The sequence below is a fragment of the Nannospalax galili genome, unplaced genomic scaffold, assembly GCF_000622305.1.
Source record: "Nannospalax galili isolate Female #2095 unplaced genomic scaffold, S.galili_v1.0 scaffold443, whole genome shotgun sequence".
In the NCBI taxonomy this organism is placed as follows: domain Eukaryota; kingdom Metazoa; phylum Chordata; class Mammalia; order Rodentia; family Spalacidae; genus Nannospalax; species Nannospalax galili.
This window is the reverse complement of record NW_008352479.1, coordinates 3508669-3530450: the sequence shown is the minus strand read 5'-3', so window position 1 is coordinate 3530450 and position 21782 is coordinate 3508669. Positions and strand designations below refer to the sequence as shown.

Genomic DNA, 21782 nt, shown 5'->3' with positions numbered 1-21782 from the left:
CCATAAGTAAGTCCCTGTCTAAGATAGAATAAAAGTAGCCTGTAGCATAAATGGGCTCTGCCTTTGTTATGCTTCCTTCCACTGAAGGAAGGCATATGTACCAGGAGATGGGAGTTCTGGAGAGCTAGCATGGTTTCCCTCAGGCACTCAGTGAATGTTCTTTAGAGTCAAAGGTATGTACTGCAGAGCTTACCCTCCAGTGAAAACCATTATTGTTTGTAGTTAAGTTACAGATGAGCTAAGACCACTTAAAATGGCTATCAATTTACTGTGGACTTGGATCAGATCAGAGTATGTGCAGTACAGGAAAAGGTGAGGCAGAATTCTCTGTCCTGCAGCTCCACGCCCCCTCTCCACTCAGCCCTGTATGGTACCTTTTTGTCAGAGTGGCCAGGGCTTCTTGGGCACCCTGAGCATCTTCCCATAAGGTCCACACAGACCCAGCCCAGCCCTCCAGGAGTTCCCATTGGCCCAGATGACCTCTCTCCTGTGCCCTAATCCCAGTCACACTCAGCTCAGTAAGGGTGGTTCCTGAGACATGGCTTGCAGCATGCAGTGTGGAGGTGTAACAATGGGCTCTTACTCACCTGATGTCTGAAAGTTACTGGATGTTGCAGTTTCTCTCAAACATTTAAAATACTTTATGACAGCTAAGCCAGTTTGCTGCAACTCCCTGGGTGGCTCTGCACAGGTTGGAGCTATAGCTCAGGACTCTGCAGGACTCTGTACTAGGCACTAACTAGTTGCAAGGCCCAGTGTTGAAGGCCAGGGCAGGGAGTGGGGGAGATATGAAAGCAGGCCCTTTGAGAGTCAGAGGCTGAAGCAAGGTCACCAGTTCCCGGGAGGAGGCAGGCATAAGTTGCTTGCTTCTGTCTTAGATAAGACAGATATCCTCATAATTGGCCTGGGGTAGAGCTGAAACCCTCAGCAGACCTCAGGTAAGGGCTGCTATCACTAACTGTGGTAGAGCTTTCCCTTCCCACTTCAGTAGTCTGCTGCTTAACTGTCACTAAAGCATACCTTTAAAAACCAGCTTGCAGGCTGAGGAGACAGCTCTGTGGGTAAAGCGCTTTCTGAACAAGCATAAGGACCTAAGTTCAAATCTCAGTGCCACTGTAAAACCTGAGTGCTCCAGGTGTCTGTAACACCTGCCCTGGGTTGTTGAGACTGGTGGAGACAGGCGGATCCTCGGGCTCACTGGCCAGCCAGTCTGGCCCAGATGGTGAGATACTTCAGTGAGATACCCTTATCCTACAAAATAAGGTGAAGAGCAGCGGAGGAAGGCACATCTTGGTAGCCTCTGGCCTCCACACAGAAATGGGGGAGATGGGGAGGGAAAGAGAAGGAGAAGGGGGAAGGGGGCTCTTGGGAGAGACATGCAATACACATAGTCACTTATCCCATGACAGCACTTCCCCTCTGCTGGGCTGTCCCCAGTTTTATTGGTGGAGCCAGTACCATATTAAAAACAACAAAAAAGCAGCCAAAAAGAGCTGTGAGATTGATGGTGTAGCCAGGAGTGAGGGTACAAGCAAGGATGTGGCCTTGGAAGAGGCCAAGACTCCCTCAGCCTCCAGCAAGGGGACGATGGTCATGTAGCACACAGGTAGATGAGGGCTGCTGGGGAGGTGTGTAGCTCCACCTTACATACAAAGCCACTGTGCCTCACTCAGGAACAGCACACGTGGGGCACATACTGAGCCTATGAGATGAAGGTGCTACTATAGAAACAGGAGGTGAGGTCAGAGATCTGCACACACAGAGTCACTTGTATCATCCATGTCCACTTACATGAGCAGGTGGGAGGAGCTGACAGTATCATTCTTTCCAGCCTAGAATCAGTGTAAAGTACTTTCTGATTTATTTTTTCATGGTAACCATAACATTTTATAGGTTTACAAAAGCTAAAAATATGTTATGGCATTTATTTTCTTTAAGAAAAGCTAGTGACAGAGCAGGTATGCTGGGCATCTGTTGTTACAGAGTTAAGAGAAATGTTCGCAATGGCATGCCCAGAACGTCTGCTTTTGCCAAGGGCCCTGTGACATACTTCAGCCCCCATCCCCAGTGACTCAAGAGCAACTTTACATATTGAAAGAGGTTGTACATACCAGCAGCTAAGCCTGGATCCAAAAGTCTGATGATTTGGGATTGCTCTGAGAATGTGAGGGGAAGTCCAGAAATAAAGGAAAACATTTAATTATTATCCTTTACTTTATCCTATCACAGAATGTATTTATACTTGTGGAAAATGCTCCATTCTGTAATTAGAACCATAAAGCACACATGTAGAACTGTCCCAACTTTAACTCACTAATTTTCTCATCCTGGAGAAGTCCAAGATATTCTATCACAGTCCACTTTGCCTGGAACAGATTGAACCCCCAAATTCGCAGTGTGTAAGGGCACTGAACAGTTGAAGAGTGTGTGTCACAGCCATGTAAAAGGGAGGAACTGCCCCGACCCTGCTGAGCACCAGAACAACCCCCTAAAACAAGTAGCAGGGCTGTAGCTTTGAGTTTCTTTCCCTCCCCTATTAAGAATTATTGTGCCTTTTTGCAGTTTTGTTCAAGGTGGTTGATATTGACATAAGGGTAGTCCAGTTGGCCATTTGACTGACAATCCTTTTGCTCAAGGCAGCCAGGGCAACAAGGAAGAGGCTAGCAGCTGCTCCTGAGGAGTTGAAGTGCCCAGCAGCTTCCATCCCTTAGTGCTTATCTACAGAAACATCAGAAGAGGGGCTTACAGGAATTTTTAAATGTGCCATCAACCTCAATGATGTTTTTAACAGATTAGTGTTTAACAGCTGTCCATGCTCCAGAGAAAGGTGGGGTCTCCCTTAATCTGAGAGGGGAGTCTGGGAAGGCCAAGGCTACTGGATCACTCAGGATAGGACAGACAGGGAAAAGAGGGTGTATAGAAGGCTCCAGAGGTCTACCGAAGACCTGTTTCATATTCGCAGAGCATGTGTATGTGAGGAAACTGACCAGGGAAAGAACCATCAGAGCGGAGGGAACTGAGCCTGGGCATGCAGGGCTGGGCAGTATTGTTCCTGCAGCCAGACGGAAAGCTCAGAACTCATGGGGATCTGGGGAGGGCAGGCAGGAAAGTCCTGCCCTGTTAGTAGGGAATAACTTCTAGACTGAGCCCTGCTGTAGACTCATCTGACAAACCATGAAGACAGGACCCAAAAGCATCAAACTATTTCTAACATTTGAATTGCATCCCAGAACAAATATACATGGATACACACATATGCCTGTATACACATACACACATGCACATACACATACATATGTATATGCATATGCACACACACATCATCATGAGAGGAGCCATCAGTTTGAACTGACCCAAACCTGAAGCATACATCAGCAAGGAAGCACGTTAGAGCAGCAGTTAAAATGGTATTCCAGGTGTTAAAACAGTCACATGGAAACATGAAGGATTAAACATATCTAACTTCCAAAGATAAAAGCCACAATGCCTTAGATCAGAAAATATAACAAATAGGATTAACAGCAGACTAGATATCATTTAGAAAAAAATTGCAAATTTAAAGGCATAGTGATAAAAATTATGTAAAATGAAGCCAACAGAGAGGAAGGAGGCATTAATGACCCATGGGTCACTTGGCAACTGGGAACCTTCTCAACCTGGTGAAGGGCAGTGATGAAAAACCTACTATGGGAATCATTAAGGAATGAAAGTTCCTTCAGTGTGAGGAGTGATAAGAAAGTGGTCAGCATTGTGCTGAAGACTCTGGCCAGAGTCATCTGAAAAATATAAAGAGAGGGGCTGGAGAGATGGCTCAGTAGTTAAGAGCACTGGATGCTCTTGCAGAGGACCCGGGTTCGATTCTCAGCACCCATATGGCAGCTAACAACTGTCCGTAATTCCAGTTCCAGGGGAATTAGACTTCAGTGCCCTCTTCTGATCTCCACAAGCATTGCAGGATGTGGGTGCACTTATATACATGCAGGCAATATACTCAAGCACATAAAAAATAATAACATTTTAATAAAATAAAATGAATAAAAAGAAATAAGAGGGCCGGGTATGGTGGTACACGACTTTAGTCCCAGCACTCAGGAAGCAGAGGCAGGTGGATCTCTGAGTTCAAGGCCAGCCTGGTCTACATAGTAAGCTTCTGGTCAGCTAAGGCTATAGGGAGATCCTGTCTCAAACAAACAAAAGCAAAAACTGAAACGAAAAGAAGGGAGGAGGGAGGGATGAAGAGAGGGCAGGAAGAAGGAAAAAGAAAGAAGATGCATCTAGATTGGAAAGGAGGAAGCAGAGGCATCTTTGTTCACAGAGGCTGCTGTGTACATAGAAATATGATAGACTCTTCAAGAGAGCACTAGAAGTCTGGAATGCCACCCACCCATTTGTCACAGGTCCTAAAACAGAGTCCATGCAACAGAAACTGGAAAAGTGTTGACTGTCCAGTCTTTCAATGAGAATTTTGGCAACCCCTGATCTGCATTTTGTAGAAGCTGAATCTAAAATTGACATGGAAAATAAAAGATCTAAAAATAATCAACCTCTGAAAGAGAAGAACAAAATTAGAGACTAATCATTATATTTTCAGAGTGTTGTGTAAGGCTCTGGTAATGACAACATGGGGGAGGGGGGGAATCAGAGCCGGAAATGGCCCCTTGAATCCTACTGCTGAATTTTGCGAAGTCACAGAGGTATAGGTGAGCCAGGGTAAATTTTTCAACAAGTGACTCTGGAAAAACTGAATGTCCACAGACAAAAACGTGAGCATAGATCCATGCCCCTAAATATAAATCTAGAAAAAAATACAGTCACGTCTTTGAGACCTTGCATCAGGTAAGCATTTCTCTGTAGGATGTATAGAATCTGCCATGAACAGGACTTCATTCAAATTTAAGAGTTCTGTTCTTCAAATTTTGCCTGTGATGAGAGAGCTGAAAGAGAAGGAGGCAATTCCAGCACTCAGGAAGTGGAGGCAAGACGGTCAAGAGTCAGGCCTCCCTGGGCTACATGGTCAGATCCTGTAGGAAGGAAAGGCACGAAAAGGAGGGAAGGAAGGGGAAGGAAGGGAGGCAGACAGTATGAACCTGGCCTGGGGTTCTGGAGGAGGCTGCGAGCTCAGCTCCCCTTCTCCAGCGCCACAGAGGAAAGCCAGAGAAGATGAGCTGGTGGGAGCTGGGAAGCACAGCCCTCCCTGTGCATCTGTCCTGAGGCCTCCCCATAGGAATAGCAAGGCCTGGTCTGTGGCCTGCCCTCCCTGCTCTCCTAGCATGGGAGAGGCCTGGAGACAGAATGCAGAGGTCCCTGGCTGTCAGGACCCTTCAGTGGACTATCTGGCTTCGAGTCAGTTGTATGAGACTGTGAGGCTTGGTTTTCTTCAAGTGGGAAATGCAAGGGTGAGAGGCAGAGGATGGCACTTTTTTATTGTTTCTCATAAACTCTGGTCAGTCTTAAAGCTGGGCCTGGGACCACTAGCTAGAAGTGGAGGCCTAGCTCTGACTGGTTAGAGGGAATTAAACATTCCTCTGCAAGATGGAAAAAATTCAAGGAGGAAGCCAAGAAAGCAAACACCCACAAGAGGCTTAGGGTCAGGAGGTGAGGGTGGAAGACTTTTACACAGGGAGAAGGAAAACGGCAGGACTACTAGTGCAGGAGCTGATGGGAGGGCTCTCAGGGAGAGCAGTCATGCTTTTCTAGGGGAGGCTGAGCACAGGGCTTGTGGACAAGAAGAAAAGGTCACAAACCTGTAGGAAGAAGCCATGCCTGGGAACAGGGACCAGGGGAGTGGGCTGAAGCCGGCCCAGGGGAAGCATGCTGGCTCCTACACAGAGATTTCCAAGACTGAGAGCAAATCTGCCAACAGGTCTACCAGGCGCCCTAACCCCTGGTTCTTGTGCAAATGAAGTGTGATAGAAAAAGTTGCACCAGGTTCCAGCCCCAGGAAGCTTGTCTGCTAGCAGAGGTCTTAGCCTGTGCAGAGATGACTGAGTGGGGGTGGGGAGGGTGCAGAGCCAGGCTTGATCTTCTTACAGTAGAAATAAAGAGCTGGGGCCTGTAAGGGACAAGGAGGGTACACTGGACCCCTGTACCCTCAGTGCACAGGGCAGCTAGCTCAGCATGGGGACCCAAGGGACTGATGCAAGAAAAGGAGACCCTGTGGCTTCTCAAATAAAAGGTCAAGGCTAAGGGAAACAGACCTGTGCAAATAGACTGCAAAGAGCATGCTTTAGATTTCTAAACCAGCTTAAAACCAGCCAGTATCTTAGGGTACCCAGAAGAGAGCACTTGTTAGAAGCTGGCCAGTGGAATAAAGCTTTCAAGTTGAAATGTGGGCAGGAACAGCACAACACCCAGACAGGCCTTCTAACAAGGTAGATAGTCAGCAGCCGGCTCCACACATGTGCTCAGTGCAGAAGATACCCAGTAATTTACAGAAGAATGAGAGGTTTGGGGATTTTCAAAGCCTGGGATAGCTCTGGGTGGTTTCCTTATAAAGAATCAAAGTTAGTAAGTAAACTGGAAACAAGCCCTCACACTGGCCTTTCTCTGTTGAATCAGCTCAGCAGTGTCCTTAAAAACCTAGGCAGGCTTCTGTTTTCACATCCTGCTGTATGTGACATGAGGATTTCATCATGGTCTCAAGCTGCCACTGCTCCATGAACCACATCCTCACACCTATTTCCAAAGGCAGAGAGAAGGGGTGGGGGTGGGGGGCAACACACTCACCCTGAAGGACCACCAGCCAGATCTAGTGACTAGCTCATGCCATAAGTACTGGAGACTAAGACACCTGGCAGTGTGAGTTGTGAGCTCTTACCACCAGGGGGCAGCAACAGGAGGCAGAGGCCTTGTTCTCATTGGTGAAAGCAGGTGAGCTGCTCTGGAAGTCAGAAGCCTGGAACTGAAGACTTGGAATGATGGAGGGTGCAGAGTGAAGGAATGGGAAAACTAACAGGCTCCAATATGAAGGTCAGAACAGAACAAATTAAAAACAAAAGGAACTAAAAGTCTTGTGTTTCATTTAAAAATTATCAGTGAAAGAGGGGTGGAGAGATGGCTCAGTGGTTCAGAGCACTGGCTGCTCTTGCAGAAGATCTGGGTCAGTTCCTAGCACCACACTGGTAGCTCACAACCACCTATAACTCCAGTTCCAGGGGATCCAACATTGTCTTCTGGTCTCCACAGGCATTGCACCTACATAGGGTACATACAAATGCAAGCAAAATACTCATCCACATAAACTATAAGTAAAACAATAAAAATGTTTTAAGTGTAAATGAAAGAAATGAAGGCAGGAAGGAGAGGGGAAGGGAGGAAGAAAGAAAACAAGAGAAGAAAGTCTGAGCAAAGCAGGCATGTGGAAAGGCTGGTTTCCAAGCTCAACCCAGCCAGAAGCAAAGGGCCAGGTGGCTGCAGTCATGGCACTGTCCAGCCTCATCACCCCTCCTGCCAGCCTGGCCACCTCTCCTGCCATTTCTCCTGCCAGCCTGGTTACCTCTCTTGCCTGCACCACAATTTCTCTGAATTTCTGCACAGCCTCACCACCTCCTGCTGCTCAGAAACCCCCTTGCCTGGCTGCACTTCTGTGTCCTCCCTCCACTTGCCTGCCTGCTTTCTTCTCCAACTTGCCTGGCCCCTGCCTCCCTGTGTGTCCACTAAGCTTCTGCCAGAACCCCAGGCCCTTGTCCCACACTCTCTTTGTTGGACTCCAGGCTCCACACTGAGGGTCTAGGGGACTCTGGTGTGTACATGGTGCCAGGTATGAGCAGATGTTTAGTGCCCATTGGTTGGTTGGTCTAATGACTTAATAAGGGAATGGTCTGGCTCTGTTCTGTGTTATACTGGAGATCTTAAGAGTAGTGCTACAAAGACTGTAATGGCCCCTGACTCCTCTGGGAATCTGGTTAAAGTGAAGGTTCTGGTTCAGATTCTGGTTCATCAAGTCTGGGTGAAGTCCACATTCTGTCTTGTGATGCTCCAAGGTCACTGAGAGGCCCCAGACCCTAGAGCACACTTGGTGAGAGGAGACAAGGACCTGCCTGGGTGGGCCAGGGGTGGTCAGTTCCAGGCCCTGCATTTCATTGACGACTGAGGTACTCAGGAAAATGGGTCTGTTCTGATACAGAGGCCAAACCCTGTCCCTCGAATGTGGGGTGGGGGTGGGGGCTGCTGTACTAATGGTGGCCACGTTGACGTCCCTCTCATGGAGTTGGGAGAGCACAGGCAGTAGGAGCTGCTTCCACCAAAGTTGGGCCTGGGACCACTAGCCAGGTGCACCAGGGGACATTTGTCAAAACAATAAAGACTTCTGTCATCCATATTGACCAGAACCTGAGGGGGGAAGTTTGGTGGAATGACCTCTCTGACTGGAAATGTTTGATCTGAGGGCACTGTAAAGTTCAGGTCCCTAGTCCCCTCCAACTCTGCATTTTGATGGAAGAGACATAGTTGACAGATACACAGGGAAATGCCAAATGAGTAGGGCTTCTCTTCTCTGGCATCCCACACTCAGTGAGCATTGCACTGGGAAGCACCAGGATGTAGGCACAGGAGGGCTTGTGCTGGCTTCCCAGGGTTGCAAAAGAGGGATACTGAAAACTGGAAAGGGGGCCAAAAAAGGAGATCAAATCCCTCCCTGGTAGCTGCAGGAGTCGGAAGAATGCCACGTGGCTGACAGCAGAGGAGCAGGTGGAGTCAGCCTGAGATCAGCAGGACCCAGCTTTGCACACAAAGCCTTTGTCGGGCCCAGAAGAACTACCAGGAACACACACTTGGGAGTATAGCCAGAGAAGGCACAGAGGGCCAGTAAGGAACCTTCCAGCAGTTCCCATGGCATATTTGTATGGAAGAGGGTGAGAATTTGAAGTTGACTAGTAGAAACCTCAGAAGGTGAACTCAGCCACATTTACTTTCCTGAGGCACTTGGAGGATATACTGCACATCACCATCTGGGATGGCCTGGCTTTGGGAGGTGGCTTTGAATTTAGCTGTGTCAGTTTAGTAAGACCCAGGGGAAGAGGTTGGGTGGGCATTTGCTGTGTGAGTGCAGAGACCAGGAAGTCTGGGCTGGAGCTAAAGACTGATGATGGCCAAGGTCATGAGCATGCATGGGCTCAGAACATCAGGACCTGCCACTCACAGGAGCCCTAAGACACCTGTGGCTATCAAAATGGAAATTAGTTCAGGTGGAATTGTATTACACTTCAGTTTCTCAGTTGCACTACACAAATCATTGATGTTTACTAGAACAGTCCACCAACCCAGAGTTCTACTGGAGAGGAGAAGCCTAGAATGGATCTTGGAGAGAGGCCATCCTTACATCCTTTAGCTCAGTGGCCTGTGCAGTGGCCTTGCCCTGAGTTCAGCTGGAGAGCAGAGCAGAAGGAATGGGGAGGAGGCTGAGAGGACTGGGAGAGGAGGACCCAGGGTCTCAGGGGTTTTCTGCATTCCTCTAGGGGCAACAAGTTCCCACAGTTTATGTTAAAACACCACAGTGGGTCTGTGGGGATCTAAATACCATGGTGAGTCTGTGGGAGTCTGAACACCACAGTGGCCTGTGGGGATCTAAGCACCACAATGAGTCTGTGGGAGTCTGACCTGAACACCACAGTGGTCTGTGGGGATCTAAGCACCACAATGAGTCTGTGGGAGTCTGATCTGAACTCCACAGTGGTCTGTGGGGATCTAAGCACCACAATGAGTCTGTGGGAGTCTGATCTGAACTCCACAGTGGTCTGTGGGGATCTAAGCACCACAATGCCTCTGTGCGAGTCTGCTCCTCTGAGGATGACCCTGGAGGGCTGGACCCCCAGCGCTGTCGGCAGAGGTCCCTGTCCATGTGCCATTCAAGCTGCCTCTGTATCCCAGGAGGCTTTGTTTAGGAGCTGCCTGCTCACTGTTCTGAGGTTTGGGTTTTGACTCATCCTGCCGTTTTGTTTGTTTTGTTTTGTTCCATTTCCTTCTGGCTCTTGTTTTGCTCTGTGGTCAGCCATCACTTCCTCCCCACCCATGACACTGGGTCACCGTGCATGCATGGAAAGTGACTGGTTGTACAGGGACACTGATGTGCATTCCTTTTTGAAAGCAAGAATGATGGAGTCTTCCCCCTTCGATTATCAGCGTGATGGGTATCTTGTGCCTTCTGTCACAGCCTTTGAATGAAGCCTGCACAGAAAGAGTATGTGTCCATGTGTTCAAAGGGCAAGAAAAGAGACACCTATAGTTTGGTAAGGGCCTTGTTACTCATGCGGTCCATGATTGTTTGGCTTATCCAAAAGGACACTGGGAAATACTGTTTTGCTTCAATCTCCTGAAGACATATACGTTAACCAGGAGTCTGCCATGGGCTTTGCTTGGTGACACATTCACCCCACCACTGCCTGGTCATGTGTTCCTAAAATGTTTATTCCATGTCCTCATAACAAAATGACTCGCAGGTCATTCCAGGCAACAGCAAAAGCATTCATATTTCATGACCCTCACCAAGGATTCCCAGGTAATCTCTTGTGCTGTTTGCTATTCTTGGCTCCACATAAGAATGCTGTACTAAATAGAGGAAGGAAGAAATATCTGAAGGCATGTTTAATTCAACACATTAGCTGGATCAGCTTGTGTATTAAAAGGCAAGGCACAGTAGATACTGTGGCTTCTGTAAAAATCCTTCATCTGTAGTCATATAGCTTTAGACTGTGCTGGCCGTGGTTTAACCTAAACTGTGACTGATCTCTTTCCTAAAGACCAGATAAAAGGCAGCACTGTACACATGGTGAGCTAAAATCCTTCTAGAGCTTCCCAGTTTCTGAAAAGCGTGTGATGGGAACAGAGGAGGAGACCAGTGCTATCTCAGAATTACAGAACAGCTAGCTACATTCTTCTTACCCTTAGAAAGTGGGCAGAAACCAGGGAATCTGAATCAGACAACTCTCAAAAGAAGTACAGAGGGCCAAAATGGGAGAAAAAATGTTCAATATCCTTAGCCAGCAGAGAAATGCAAATCAAAACTGCACTGAGATTCCATCTCAACAGTAGAAATAGCTGTCTTCAAGAAAACAAACAACAGACACTGATGGGGATGGGACTGGGGACATGCTCCTAGACTGCCTTGGTGAAAATGTAAAACAGTCTAGCCACCAGGGGAAAAAAAGAACTATATAACCCTTCTGTGCCACTCCTGGGTATATGCCACAAGGAGTCAGTCAGCACACAGAGATGCCTGCACATCCATGTTCATTCATTCTGGCCCTCTTCATACAATCAAGCTCTGGAATAGGCCTAGGAGCTCATCAACACATGAATGGGTAAAGAAAATCTGGCATATATAGGCAATGGACTACTTAGCCATAAAAAAGAGTAAAATTGTGTCATTTAAAGGAAAATGGGTGGAACTAAAAGTCATAACATTGAGCAAAACAAGCCAGATAAAAATACCACACTTCCTCTCCTATGTAGAATCTAGCTTTTAAAAAACAGACATGAAATAGAAGTGACACTGGAGGCTGCTGTCTGGAAGCACGTTTCCAGTTCCTGGTGTTTTAGTCAAAGAACTGAAGATACGCACACAGACTGTAAAGGGCCAAAGAAAACTGTATACAGAACAGGGAGAGTACGGCTCAGACCTGCTGCAAGCCAGCAGTAGACTCCTCGAGCTAGAGTGCTCCAGGGAAGCAGCTACTGTTTGGGAGTCCTCCTATAGAGTCCAAGTTTCAGCAGGCCATCCAGAATACCAGCAAGTCCTCATGGGACAAACACACCTTGCCATGGAGGTGCGGAGCTCTGGGAGTGGGGCTTGACTTCTTGGCTTAGTCCCTCTGGGCCCAAACTGATAATCTGGAGACCTTCCTGGGGTACTTGGCTTTTCTCCTGGCTCCTCCCACCCAGGAGTTACTACAGACACTTTCACCAGAGCCACACCTAAAGAGCCATGGCAGAACCCTAGTCTAAAGCTGGCTGCCCTACTAACACTTACGGGCTGGGCCCAAAGCTGCACCATGGCAAACCCTGAACTCCTGGCCCTTCTGACAGCAAGCCCACACTACTGTTGTGCTTTCTCCTGTCCTGGGCACGTGACTGAAAATGTTTGTTTAGAGAATGACACTGACTTCAAGAACTTGAATATGATGCTGCATCAACATCTCCTGCTGCCGGCCTGGGCCCTCAGCTATGCAGGTCTTTTTCTACCATGCTCACTGCTGTGGGGCTTGTCAGAGCTGAAGGCCTCACCAGACCCAGGACAGTCTTAGAGCTGGCAGCACTAAAGGATAGCTTCAGAGGCCTGCCTGTTTGAGGTGAAGTTCCTCACATGCGATGGTGCTGACTGTGAAAGCATGCTGCCTCTAGCATTTCCTTTCCTTCCTCGGCAGAACTGTGAGGTCGCTTATTTTCTCGCTGGCTTTACTTCAGCACAGGCCTTCAAACCAGACACTTTCTCAGCCACTTCCCACAACTGTGAAGATGACACCCATGGCAACACTGCTGGGGAAGCAGAGTCCCTTCCCTCCATCAGAGGCTCCCATGGTGACTACCTTACTGCAGGCTAGAGCCATCTGGGGAGCTCACAAAAGCCGCTGGGCCATGCGCTAGACCAATTAAATCAGAATTGAGGTGAGCTTTGAGCAGTGGGTAGTGAGTGAGAACTGGGGTCATACTCTTCTATCCCAGACTGCACCCCTGCTGCTAGGAGGACTCTGAGAGCCAGATGCTGTGGTGGAATTGAACTGACCTGCGAACTTGTCCCTGTCAGCTACCCACCCAGGACCCAGAGACCAGCAGTCCACCTCCATCCCTGCATGGAGCTCTATGCCTAGAGGGTGCGGGGGCCTGGGAGGCCACCAGTGAATTCCCACTGGCTGAGGAGTACCTGAAGTTTCATCCTTCAGCCTTCAGAATCGCTCAGATCCTTTAGTACTTTGTTGTCTGGGGATCAGGGTAACAGGGAAGTGCTGAGATTTTAAGTTGGACAGTAGGTGTGACCAGGAAGCAGTTTCCTAAGTGCTTCTAATAGAAGGATCCTGAAGTTTTGAGGGTGGGCTGGGCCAGGGAGAATCTGCTATGAGCATGTGAGGTCCAAGGGGTCAATGAGGTCTACTGCACCCATCCCAGTCCTGGAGGAAACATGGCAGGTCTCAGAAGATCTTTTCTGTAGTGCCAAGGGACACTCACCTACACATACCCCTGGGTTAAGCTTAGGTGCTTGGTGTAATAGGTACAATGGTGCAGGAGGCCACCTGCACCTTTTAAAGGACAATTTCAAACATGAGTGTTTGAATGAGTCACAAGTTGGAAAAAACTCTATTCTCCCTTGATTCTGTTGCCATTTTATAGGGAAAATGTCATCTCTATTATCTTATTCTGCCTGTGCATTTATGAAGGTTTTAATTTCAGGGTCCCTAGTAGGCCAGTTAATGTTTAAAGGGGACATCTTCCCTGAAGCCAAGTCTGCTGAAGAGAAGTTGAAGAGCTAAGCAACAGGGGAGCTCACCTCAGGGCCTCTGGCCAGGCTGGCCTTCAGTTCAGGAAAGCAACTCCAGATCGCCAAGGTCCAGTGTTGCAGACCTAACCCTGAGGGAGCAACTGTGGAGGGAGGGAGGCACTGGGATGGTACTGGCTCAGCTGGCTGGGCCGCTGGGCTTCATCATCCAGGCCAGGTGAAGGGAAGGCCTGAAGTGCGCAGAACACCTCTAACTGGCATCAGGAAAAGTCCAGGATCCCCGGCTGCCCTTCCTGCCTTGTTCCAGCACAGCAGTTAGGTGAAGGTGGCCCTGGGACCTCATAGACACCACTAGAACCTGAGGAGCCGCCCTGAGCTCCTTCCCTAGACCTGGGTGAAGCCCCTGACCCTGGACTTGAGAGAGCAACTGTGGTCATGGGGATGCCCCCATGGGGACAGCAATTATATGGACAAATGGGGACAAATGTTACGCAGGTGTAGTCTTTCAGGGGAGAGGTCCCATCTGCCTTGGGCTACATCAGCTGTCAGGAGAACTGCAGGACCTCTGCCATGTCTGTCACCTGGCAGTGCTGTGAGGCTGTTTGCCCCTCAGAAAGAGCCTCTGGTGCCCATGCCGCTTGGTCTGCTTCCCTCCCCATCTGGAGTGCCAGGGGCTGTTTTGCCCTCAGCACTGTTCTGCTCTAAATTGACTTAGTCTTTAGTTTCTTTTTAAGAATTATTTATTTATATTTTGTGAGTGTTTTGCCTGCATTTAAGTGCCCACATGCATGTAATGCCCACAAAGGTCAGAAGAGGGCATTGGATCCCCTGAAACTGGAGTTATAGATGATTGTTAGCTGCCATGTGGGTACTGGGAATCAAACTCCTGGCCTCTGCAAGAGCAGCCAGTGCTCTTAACCACTGAGCGGCCTCTGCAGCCTTTTAATTTCTTATGGTTACTTATCAGTCAGGAAATAGATGTTCATCCATCCACTCCTCCATCTGTCTGCCCTTTCATCTGTCCATCTGTCTATTCATCCTTTCTCTCAGTCATAAAGACATTTTCCTCAGCTCCAGGATATTTCCTAGCCAACTGAAGACCAGCATCCCTCTCAATTCTATACCACCCACACAGTTCATGCCACCATAATTTTATTTGACTATAGAATTGTATAAGACACTGCTCTGACACTTCCCAAATTATTAATCCTGCTTGTTCTGAAAACTTAAGTCTCTCACAGAGTCAGTACTTCCTCTCTTGTGGAAAGACAATATAATAAAAAGTAGCAGAAAAAAATGTTTTCACAAGTTCCATGGCTATTGAATGACACCAGCTGGCACAGTTCATGGCAAGCCAGGGCTGAAGTGTGGTTTCCTTAACTGGGGAATTTTCCATTGAGCTGTGAGAGGCTGTGGGTTGGTAACAGGAAAGGTGAGAGGCCAGGGTATTGCCCTGGGGAGCCATACACAAGGCACCATGGTTTTTTTCTACAGATTTGGGGACTAATTCAAACCAACTCCATCAGTTTGTAAGGGATCAGCTGTGGGTCCACCCAGTGACCCAGGCCCCTGCAGAAAGGATGGCCCCCACCAGTCAGCTGACCACCTGATTCTACCTGCCCCACTCCTTTCAATAGCCACCCCAAGCCATATGTGGATATGGAGCAGGGCTAGAGAGATCCCTCTCTAGTCTGAGTGCAGGGTCCACCCCATAGCTATGTTTGAGCCATGTGTTGCCCAGACTATGGGCAACACATGGGTATCCACAGGCTTTTGTTTATGGCCTTGGAGGTCTCCATTGCCCCTTAGAACTCTGCTTCCTGCCCCTGGGCCTATGTGGCAGCAGGTCCCCAAGGGAACTGCCTGGTATGTGTAGACCAGCACTGTTTGCACTCAGTGAGTTTTGTTTTCCACAGATACGTGACTGTTATCAGAAACCTGTGTGTTAAACCAAATTCCAAAGTACTTATTCACTGATTAACAAATTGGGCAGAGCAGAGCAGAAACCATGTTTTACAGCACCTGCAGGAAGAGGTGGCTAGTTCTGCAGGGCTGGGAGAGGGAGAGGTGCTGGCTCTTCTCCTGACTCCTCCCTGCCAGTCTTCCATCCTTCCATTCAGGAACTCACAGGGTATTCCCCAGGGAGGATGTGGACGAGAGGGAAAGTGGCCCTTCGGCTGCAGAAAATAGAGGCTGGGGAAAGGTGGTGGTCTGTCCTGCAGCATCGGCACGGTGCTGTCTCTTCCCCATGGGCACACCCAGGCTCCTGAGGCTAAAGGGGCCCAGCAACTCAGTTCACAGGGACAGAGTAAGGACTTAGGCTTTCTTCAGTGTCTTGTCCTCTCTGGGGCTCTGCCCCACCACCCATCCAGGGAGAAGCCTGCTGCTTCTTAGACCCAACCACTTTATTGGCCTCACATCAACCTTTTCATCGTCACCAACCACTCCTGTCTGAGCCATCTGAAGGATATAGGAAACGAGCCATGGGTGGCAACTGAGTGGTGTCTCCTCCCTGGGGTTCCAAGCCCTTGCCAGAGTGTCTGTAGAACAGAGCCTCTGCTACATTGGTGCCATTCCTTAGGCCTGCATAGCTCATCTCATGTCCTGTGTTCTCTCAACAGCAAATGAAGCTGGTGGCAGAAAACCTGAAGGAGGAGCCCCGGGAAGATGGGAAGGAGGAGGCCACTTAAGGGCCAGCATGCTGGCTCCCCTGTTCCCAGACTGTGAGGATCAACACCTGCTGTTTGACCTGCACAGAGCCCATGCTGGCTACTTGGCCTTCTGAAGTGGATGGCAGGCACCCTCATCCTGCAAAGTCCAGCCCTGTGGATAGAAGAGGGCAGCTGAGACACTTGGCAGATCCCTAGCACCCTCTCATTTGGCCCCTTCCTGGGTCCCATGCACCCCTTGCCAGCTGCCTCACTTTGCTCCAGAACCTCAGCTGCCTTTGAGCTTCACCAGCCAAGAAGTGCCAGCTTTCCATGTGGCATTCACAGTGGGTGCCAATCACTCAAGTCCCCACCAGGGTCCCATGGTGGGGTGGTGTCTTAGGGCATGTACCCACCATATCCATCACAAGAGCCATGCTAAAGGAGGAGGTCCTGAGAATGGGGTGGGATCCCAAACCTGAATCCTGGTTCTGTTTAGCAATATTATCAGACTGTAACTGAATTATTAAATGCAGCCCTCCTGTCTGACTCCTACTTCTCTCCCAGGCATAGCAGACAGACCTCGTTGCCCTTCAGAAACAAGCCCCGCCTCACCTTCTCTGTCAGGTGGTGACAGATGAAGCAGCAAGGTGGGGAACCCAGGGGTTAAGTCAAGCCCCAAAGCTTGCAGTCAGCCTAGGCATTCTGGGAGTGCTGGTGACACCTGCTCCAAAGGAGGCCTGGCATGGGCTGGAGCCTGCTGAAGAGTGCTGTCCACCTCCCCCGCTGGCTCTATGGGGGTCCACTGGCTTCAGGCATGACAGCTTCTCCCAGGCAGCCAGGGCCACAGGGGTTGGGGTGAGGTGCTCAGGACCCTGGCTGAGCCCTGTGAGCTATCCTGGTAGCTGTTCAGACCTCAGGCTCCACCACAGCCTCCTCAGCAGGAGGCTGGAACAACCCTGCCTCATGGTACTCAGTGCCCCACACCTGAGCCCTGCTTTACCCAGAGATGGGGTGGCAGCTGGCTCAGTATCCATTGTTTTTGGAACCCTGACTCTGACCTTTGCCCCTTACCCTTGCGTGGGAGGAGGCACCCCAGGGCATAATTAGTCAATGGTTGTTCAGTGCTTGATAGAACTTTCTAGATCAGGCTCATGTTTTAAGGAATCAGTAAATGGCAGCCACCAATAAAGGCCTGAGACATGTGATCCCAAGATCTAACCACCTAGCCCAGCCTGGGCTTCTGGGTTTACTGGGAAAGGAATTTAAATGGGGTTCTTAGCCCTGGCTCCTGGTCTCCCCCAAAGCTTGAATTTGGGGAGCCATTACAGAAATACAGTTTGCTGTGAATCAGTGGGTGCTGGGCACCCAATATGAGTCCATCAGCCTACCTGTCCACCTGTGGTCACAGCTGCAACCTTTCTAGGCTACCCTTCTTCAGTGCTGTGAGGGGCCTCGAAGACCCCAGCTGGGCTTCCTCATACTCAAGACTGTTGTTCCCACATGCCTCCCTTCTGCCCTCCACAGTGCCCATGGCCACAGGAGAGGATGGACATATGAACACGCCAGGTGTGTGAGAGGGAGGATGTTGTATTGATCTGTGGCCTGCCCATCTCTGTGTCCCCAGTACTGGGAACAGGTGGTGCCTGCCACACACAAGTCGTTCAGGACTCCTGTTGTAAGATTGAAAGTGTAGGCCAGCTGCCCTCTGCTGCTCTACCTCCTGTAGTCCATATTGTAACTGAATTGAGGAGGGCCTCTGGGAAGATGGTATTCCACCCTGCCCTCTGTCCCTGCCTCACAGGCCCATTCCCTCTACTTGTCTGCTCTCCCTCTTCACCTCATCCTCCCTTAACTGACCTCTGCACCCACCCAGTTTTCTTCCTGTTGGTCCCACCACAGGCCTCAGATCCCAGCTACACCATTACCCTATGAGCCATGGATTTGTTCCCACCCACTCTAGTTGTCACCCTCAGCCCCTACAAGGATCCATACGTGAGAAAGAGCCCCCTCTGCTTGCCAGCCAGCATCCCCTGCCCCAGGACCATCAGGGTGAAAACCCTCTGCTTTGGTTCCTTGCTGCCTTCCCATTACCAGGATCTGTGAGATCCTTGCTCCCATTCACAGACTCAGCCCACATGGCACCAGGCCCCAGTCAATTGAAGAAAGCACTGGAGTCAGTAGACCCAGACAGTGGGGCTCCCACAACTCAGGTAGGGAGACAGGCCTGGAAAAGCTTCAAAAGTCAAGTTCACCCTCAGAGGAGAGTGCCCGAGGACAGACCCACCTTGGGAAATGAGAGGGGTCTTTGGGCTCTATGCCTAGTGTTCTGACAACCATCCAGAGGTTTCCACAGAGGACAGTACAAGGCACACTGTGTGGACAGGTCATGGGAAAAGAGCTTTGGCTTCGAGAGCCCCAGGCCCAAGGGAAGCAAGCGTCAGCTGATTCTCACACACGCCTGTCCTTCTGGCCCTGACTGGAAGGCTTCCCAGCAAGACGTGACAGGAGGCAGCTCAGGCCAGATGCAGCCCTCACCAGGCTGGGAGAATGCCTGAGGCAGCTGCTTCTCCCAGGTGTCCAGCTCCATGCACCAACAGACTCCAGAGCATCAGCAGACACAAGGTTACACACAGGCTCCAAGGCTCTGGTTCCTCTAGACAGATCTGACCCACCACTGCAGAGGCTGTGGAGTTTGAGCCCCACTGAGGTCACTCAAGTGCAAGATACAGCTGTCACCAAGTCCCATGGGATGTTAGTGGAACCTGACTGCACTGGGATTGGCTCAGGCTACCTCACAGTCAGAATTCTCCCCCCGCCAATCATGACCATTAATACACCCTGGGCACCTCCAGTCTCACACCCTTCACAGGAACTCTTTCTGCAGGGTGCTGTAGTGCTATGCCAGGGACTGACAGGCCTCGGAGCACCCCAAGGCAGGCTAGACCTCTGCTGGCAACCCTGGGTAGGCCTGGGAGTAGGGAGGGTGTCAGGTAGTGGGCCTTGTCCCTCCAAATCTATGGCCACAATGTTACATTCCCTGTCAGCAGATCAATATCTCAGACCTAGAACAAAATATGAGAACTATGTTGAGAGAAAGCCAGCCAGGCTGCAAAGCAGAGGGCCTGGGCTCCGCACTCTCTTCAGCCCTACTTCCCTCACACTGGCTCCATTTGATGGGTGAGGAAGCAGGCACATAGGACTTGAGTGACTGCCCCGAGTTTTCACAGCAGTGCAGCCCCTGTTCAATGGCACACACCTGCCCTTTGCCAGCTGCCAGCATGCTGCCCCACTGCCTACACAATAGCTCTCCATTTCACTGACACTCTTCCTCGGCATCTAGCTCCATGTTCCTGGTCCTAAGCTCTGCAGCTCCTGCCATCTTCCATTAGGACAAAGAACAAAGGCCACAGGGTAGGACCAGCCTGGTTCCTAAGTCTTAAAAACCTCACAGCCTGTAAGACTGTGCCTCCATCAACAGCCAGATGACATGGGCCCTGGTGAGAGTCTGAGGGGGTTACCAGGTGCCAGACCTGCCTTCATGCCCCATCCCAGGGTGGCCTGAGGAGACAGGGACCTGACAAACCTGACCCTCTAGTGTCTCCAAGGGCCTAGCAGGACCTGGAGGAAGGGCTACCCTCTGGCAGGGTAGCCATGTCCTCAGGCTCCTGTCCTCAGCTTGGGAACACCCTTCTTTTCTGGCCCAGGGGAAAGGCTTATTCAAGAAGGCACCAGGGCAGAGCACGGAGGTCACTGTGGCCAACCAAGAGTCAAGGTCAATGAGCCCAGTGGCCAACACAACTTCTACACAAAGGCAAGGATTAGCAAGGAGGCTACCGCAGCCAAGCCAAACAAGTGAGCTGAGAGATCAGAGATGACCTGGGGCCTATGGGACACAGAACTGGGCCTTTTCCTCCAGCGCAGGTTGCCACGGAAGGCTCTGGGCAGAGAAATAGTCCTCAAATTAGACTTCCTTTTCTGGCCATGATGGTATAAGGGAAACTTGCCTAACCCCCTTGCCTTAAACAACCAGAAGCAAAACAAAACATGTGAGGTAACAGGTCTCAGACATGGGGCAACTCAGCACATGACACCATCACCCTGAAAGAAGGGAAAGGCCACACCCCATGAGTGCCCCAGCTCCAGCTGAAAGTAGTTACAGAAAATGGGGAGCAGGAGCTCCAGTAAAGCTGGTGGTTTCCAACAGCTTCAAAATGAAGCTGCCAGAACTACAAAGAGAAACATAAAAATACATGTTCATAGTTGGAATTTCAACACTCCTCTGTCAAGAATTGGTAAGAGTGCTGGGCATGGCACACACCCCTTTAATCCCATCAAGGAAGAGGCAGAGGCAGACAGATCTCTGTGAGGTCAAGGCCAGTCTACATAGTGAGTTTCAGGCCAGCTGGGAAACCCTGTCTAAAAAACAAACGAAAAGAATTGGTACGAGTTTCTACTCAGCAAGGAGAAACTTGAACGTTGCCAATGACCTTGAGCTGAGGTGCAGAACACCCAACAGTACTTTCCTGCACTCACAAAAATATTAGCCAAAGTAGGCCACACACCACACCATAAAATAAGTTTTTAAAGACTGACACGATAGAATATGTTCTGATGAAAAGACAGAATTAAACTAGAAATGGTAAGAGGAACTGATGTGGAAAATCCCCAGACTTGGAAATTAAGCGCCTTTCAAAACAAAACGTGATTTAGTTTAAAATGATCAGTGACATTACTGGAGTGGAGAATAGACAAGTAGAGAAACTACAGAACATTCCAGCTGTCCCAGTGAAGACAGGGTCACAGACCAGGCTGCCACAGTGAAGGCAAGAGGAGGGGTCAACTTAGATGACAAGTGAGATTTACTCTTGCATAGGGTACTGGGACGAGTGTGTGGATGGTTAATACTGTCAATGTGACAGACTCTAGGGCCTCCAGGAGACAAGCCTTTGGCCATGCCAGTGAGGGATTATCAAGACTGGTTTGGTCTCTAAGCATGTCTGTGAGGGATTACCTAGGTTAAGTTGGCTACTAGACATGCTTGTGAGTGATTGCCTAGGTTAGGTTGGCCACTAGGCGTGTCTGAGGGATTGTCTAGACCCACCCGAACTGCTGAGCAGATCACCAGCATTAATTTGTCTCTGGCTCTTGACTGAATGTAATGTAACCAGCTAATTCAAGCTCCTGTAGCCCCTGATAGACTGTACCCTTGAACTATAAGCCAAAACAAATCCTTCCCCACTTAAGTTGCTTTTATTAGATATTTTATCACAGCAACAAAACAAGTACAGAAAACTGGTACTGAGAAGCAGATTCAGATGATCAACCTGATCCTATGGTTCTTAGGCCTTTTGAATTGGTTTGCAGGAGGAATGTGGGGAGTTTGGAACTTTGGGCCTTGAATGCTTGTAAGCAGAGGTTAGTGGACCATTCTGGTGCAAGCTTGGAGGACCAGAGTGATGAAAGGAATGAGGATGGTGGAAGCCAGCTCATGAGAGGGGAACAAATGCTATCAGGAACTGGACTAGAGGCCATTTGAGTTTATAAATATCTTTAAGATTTATTGATTTGTGTGCCTGAGTGTATGTATGTGCACCACGTATATGCAGGTAGTTGTGAGACTGCCATGTGGGTGCTGAAAACCAAACTCGGGTCCTCTGAAAGAACAGCAAGTGCTCTTAATCGCTAATCCATCTCTCCAGCCCCCT

At 49.6% G+C, this 21782-nt stretch overlaps 1 protein-coding gene across 2 annotated transcripts in view; it reads left to right on the top strand.

The window, feature by feature from the left end:
• Window positions 1-16629, top strand: part of Ano10 (anoctamin 10) — a 160127-nt gene extending 143498 nt beyond the window's left edge. For both annotated transcript variants that reach the window (XM_008849484.3, XM_029554265.1), the window contains one exon: window positions 16048-16629. In XM_008849484.3, the coding sequence (XP_008847706.1) occupies window positions 16048-16116 (69 nt within the window). In that variant the 3' untranslated portion in view covers window positions 16117-16629. The remainder of the gene's footprint in view (window positions 1-16047) is intronic.
• Window positions 16630-21782: the final 5153 nt, after the last annotated feature.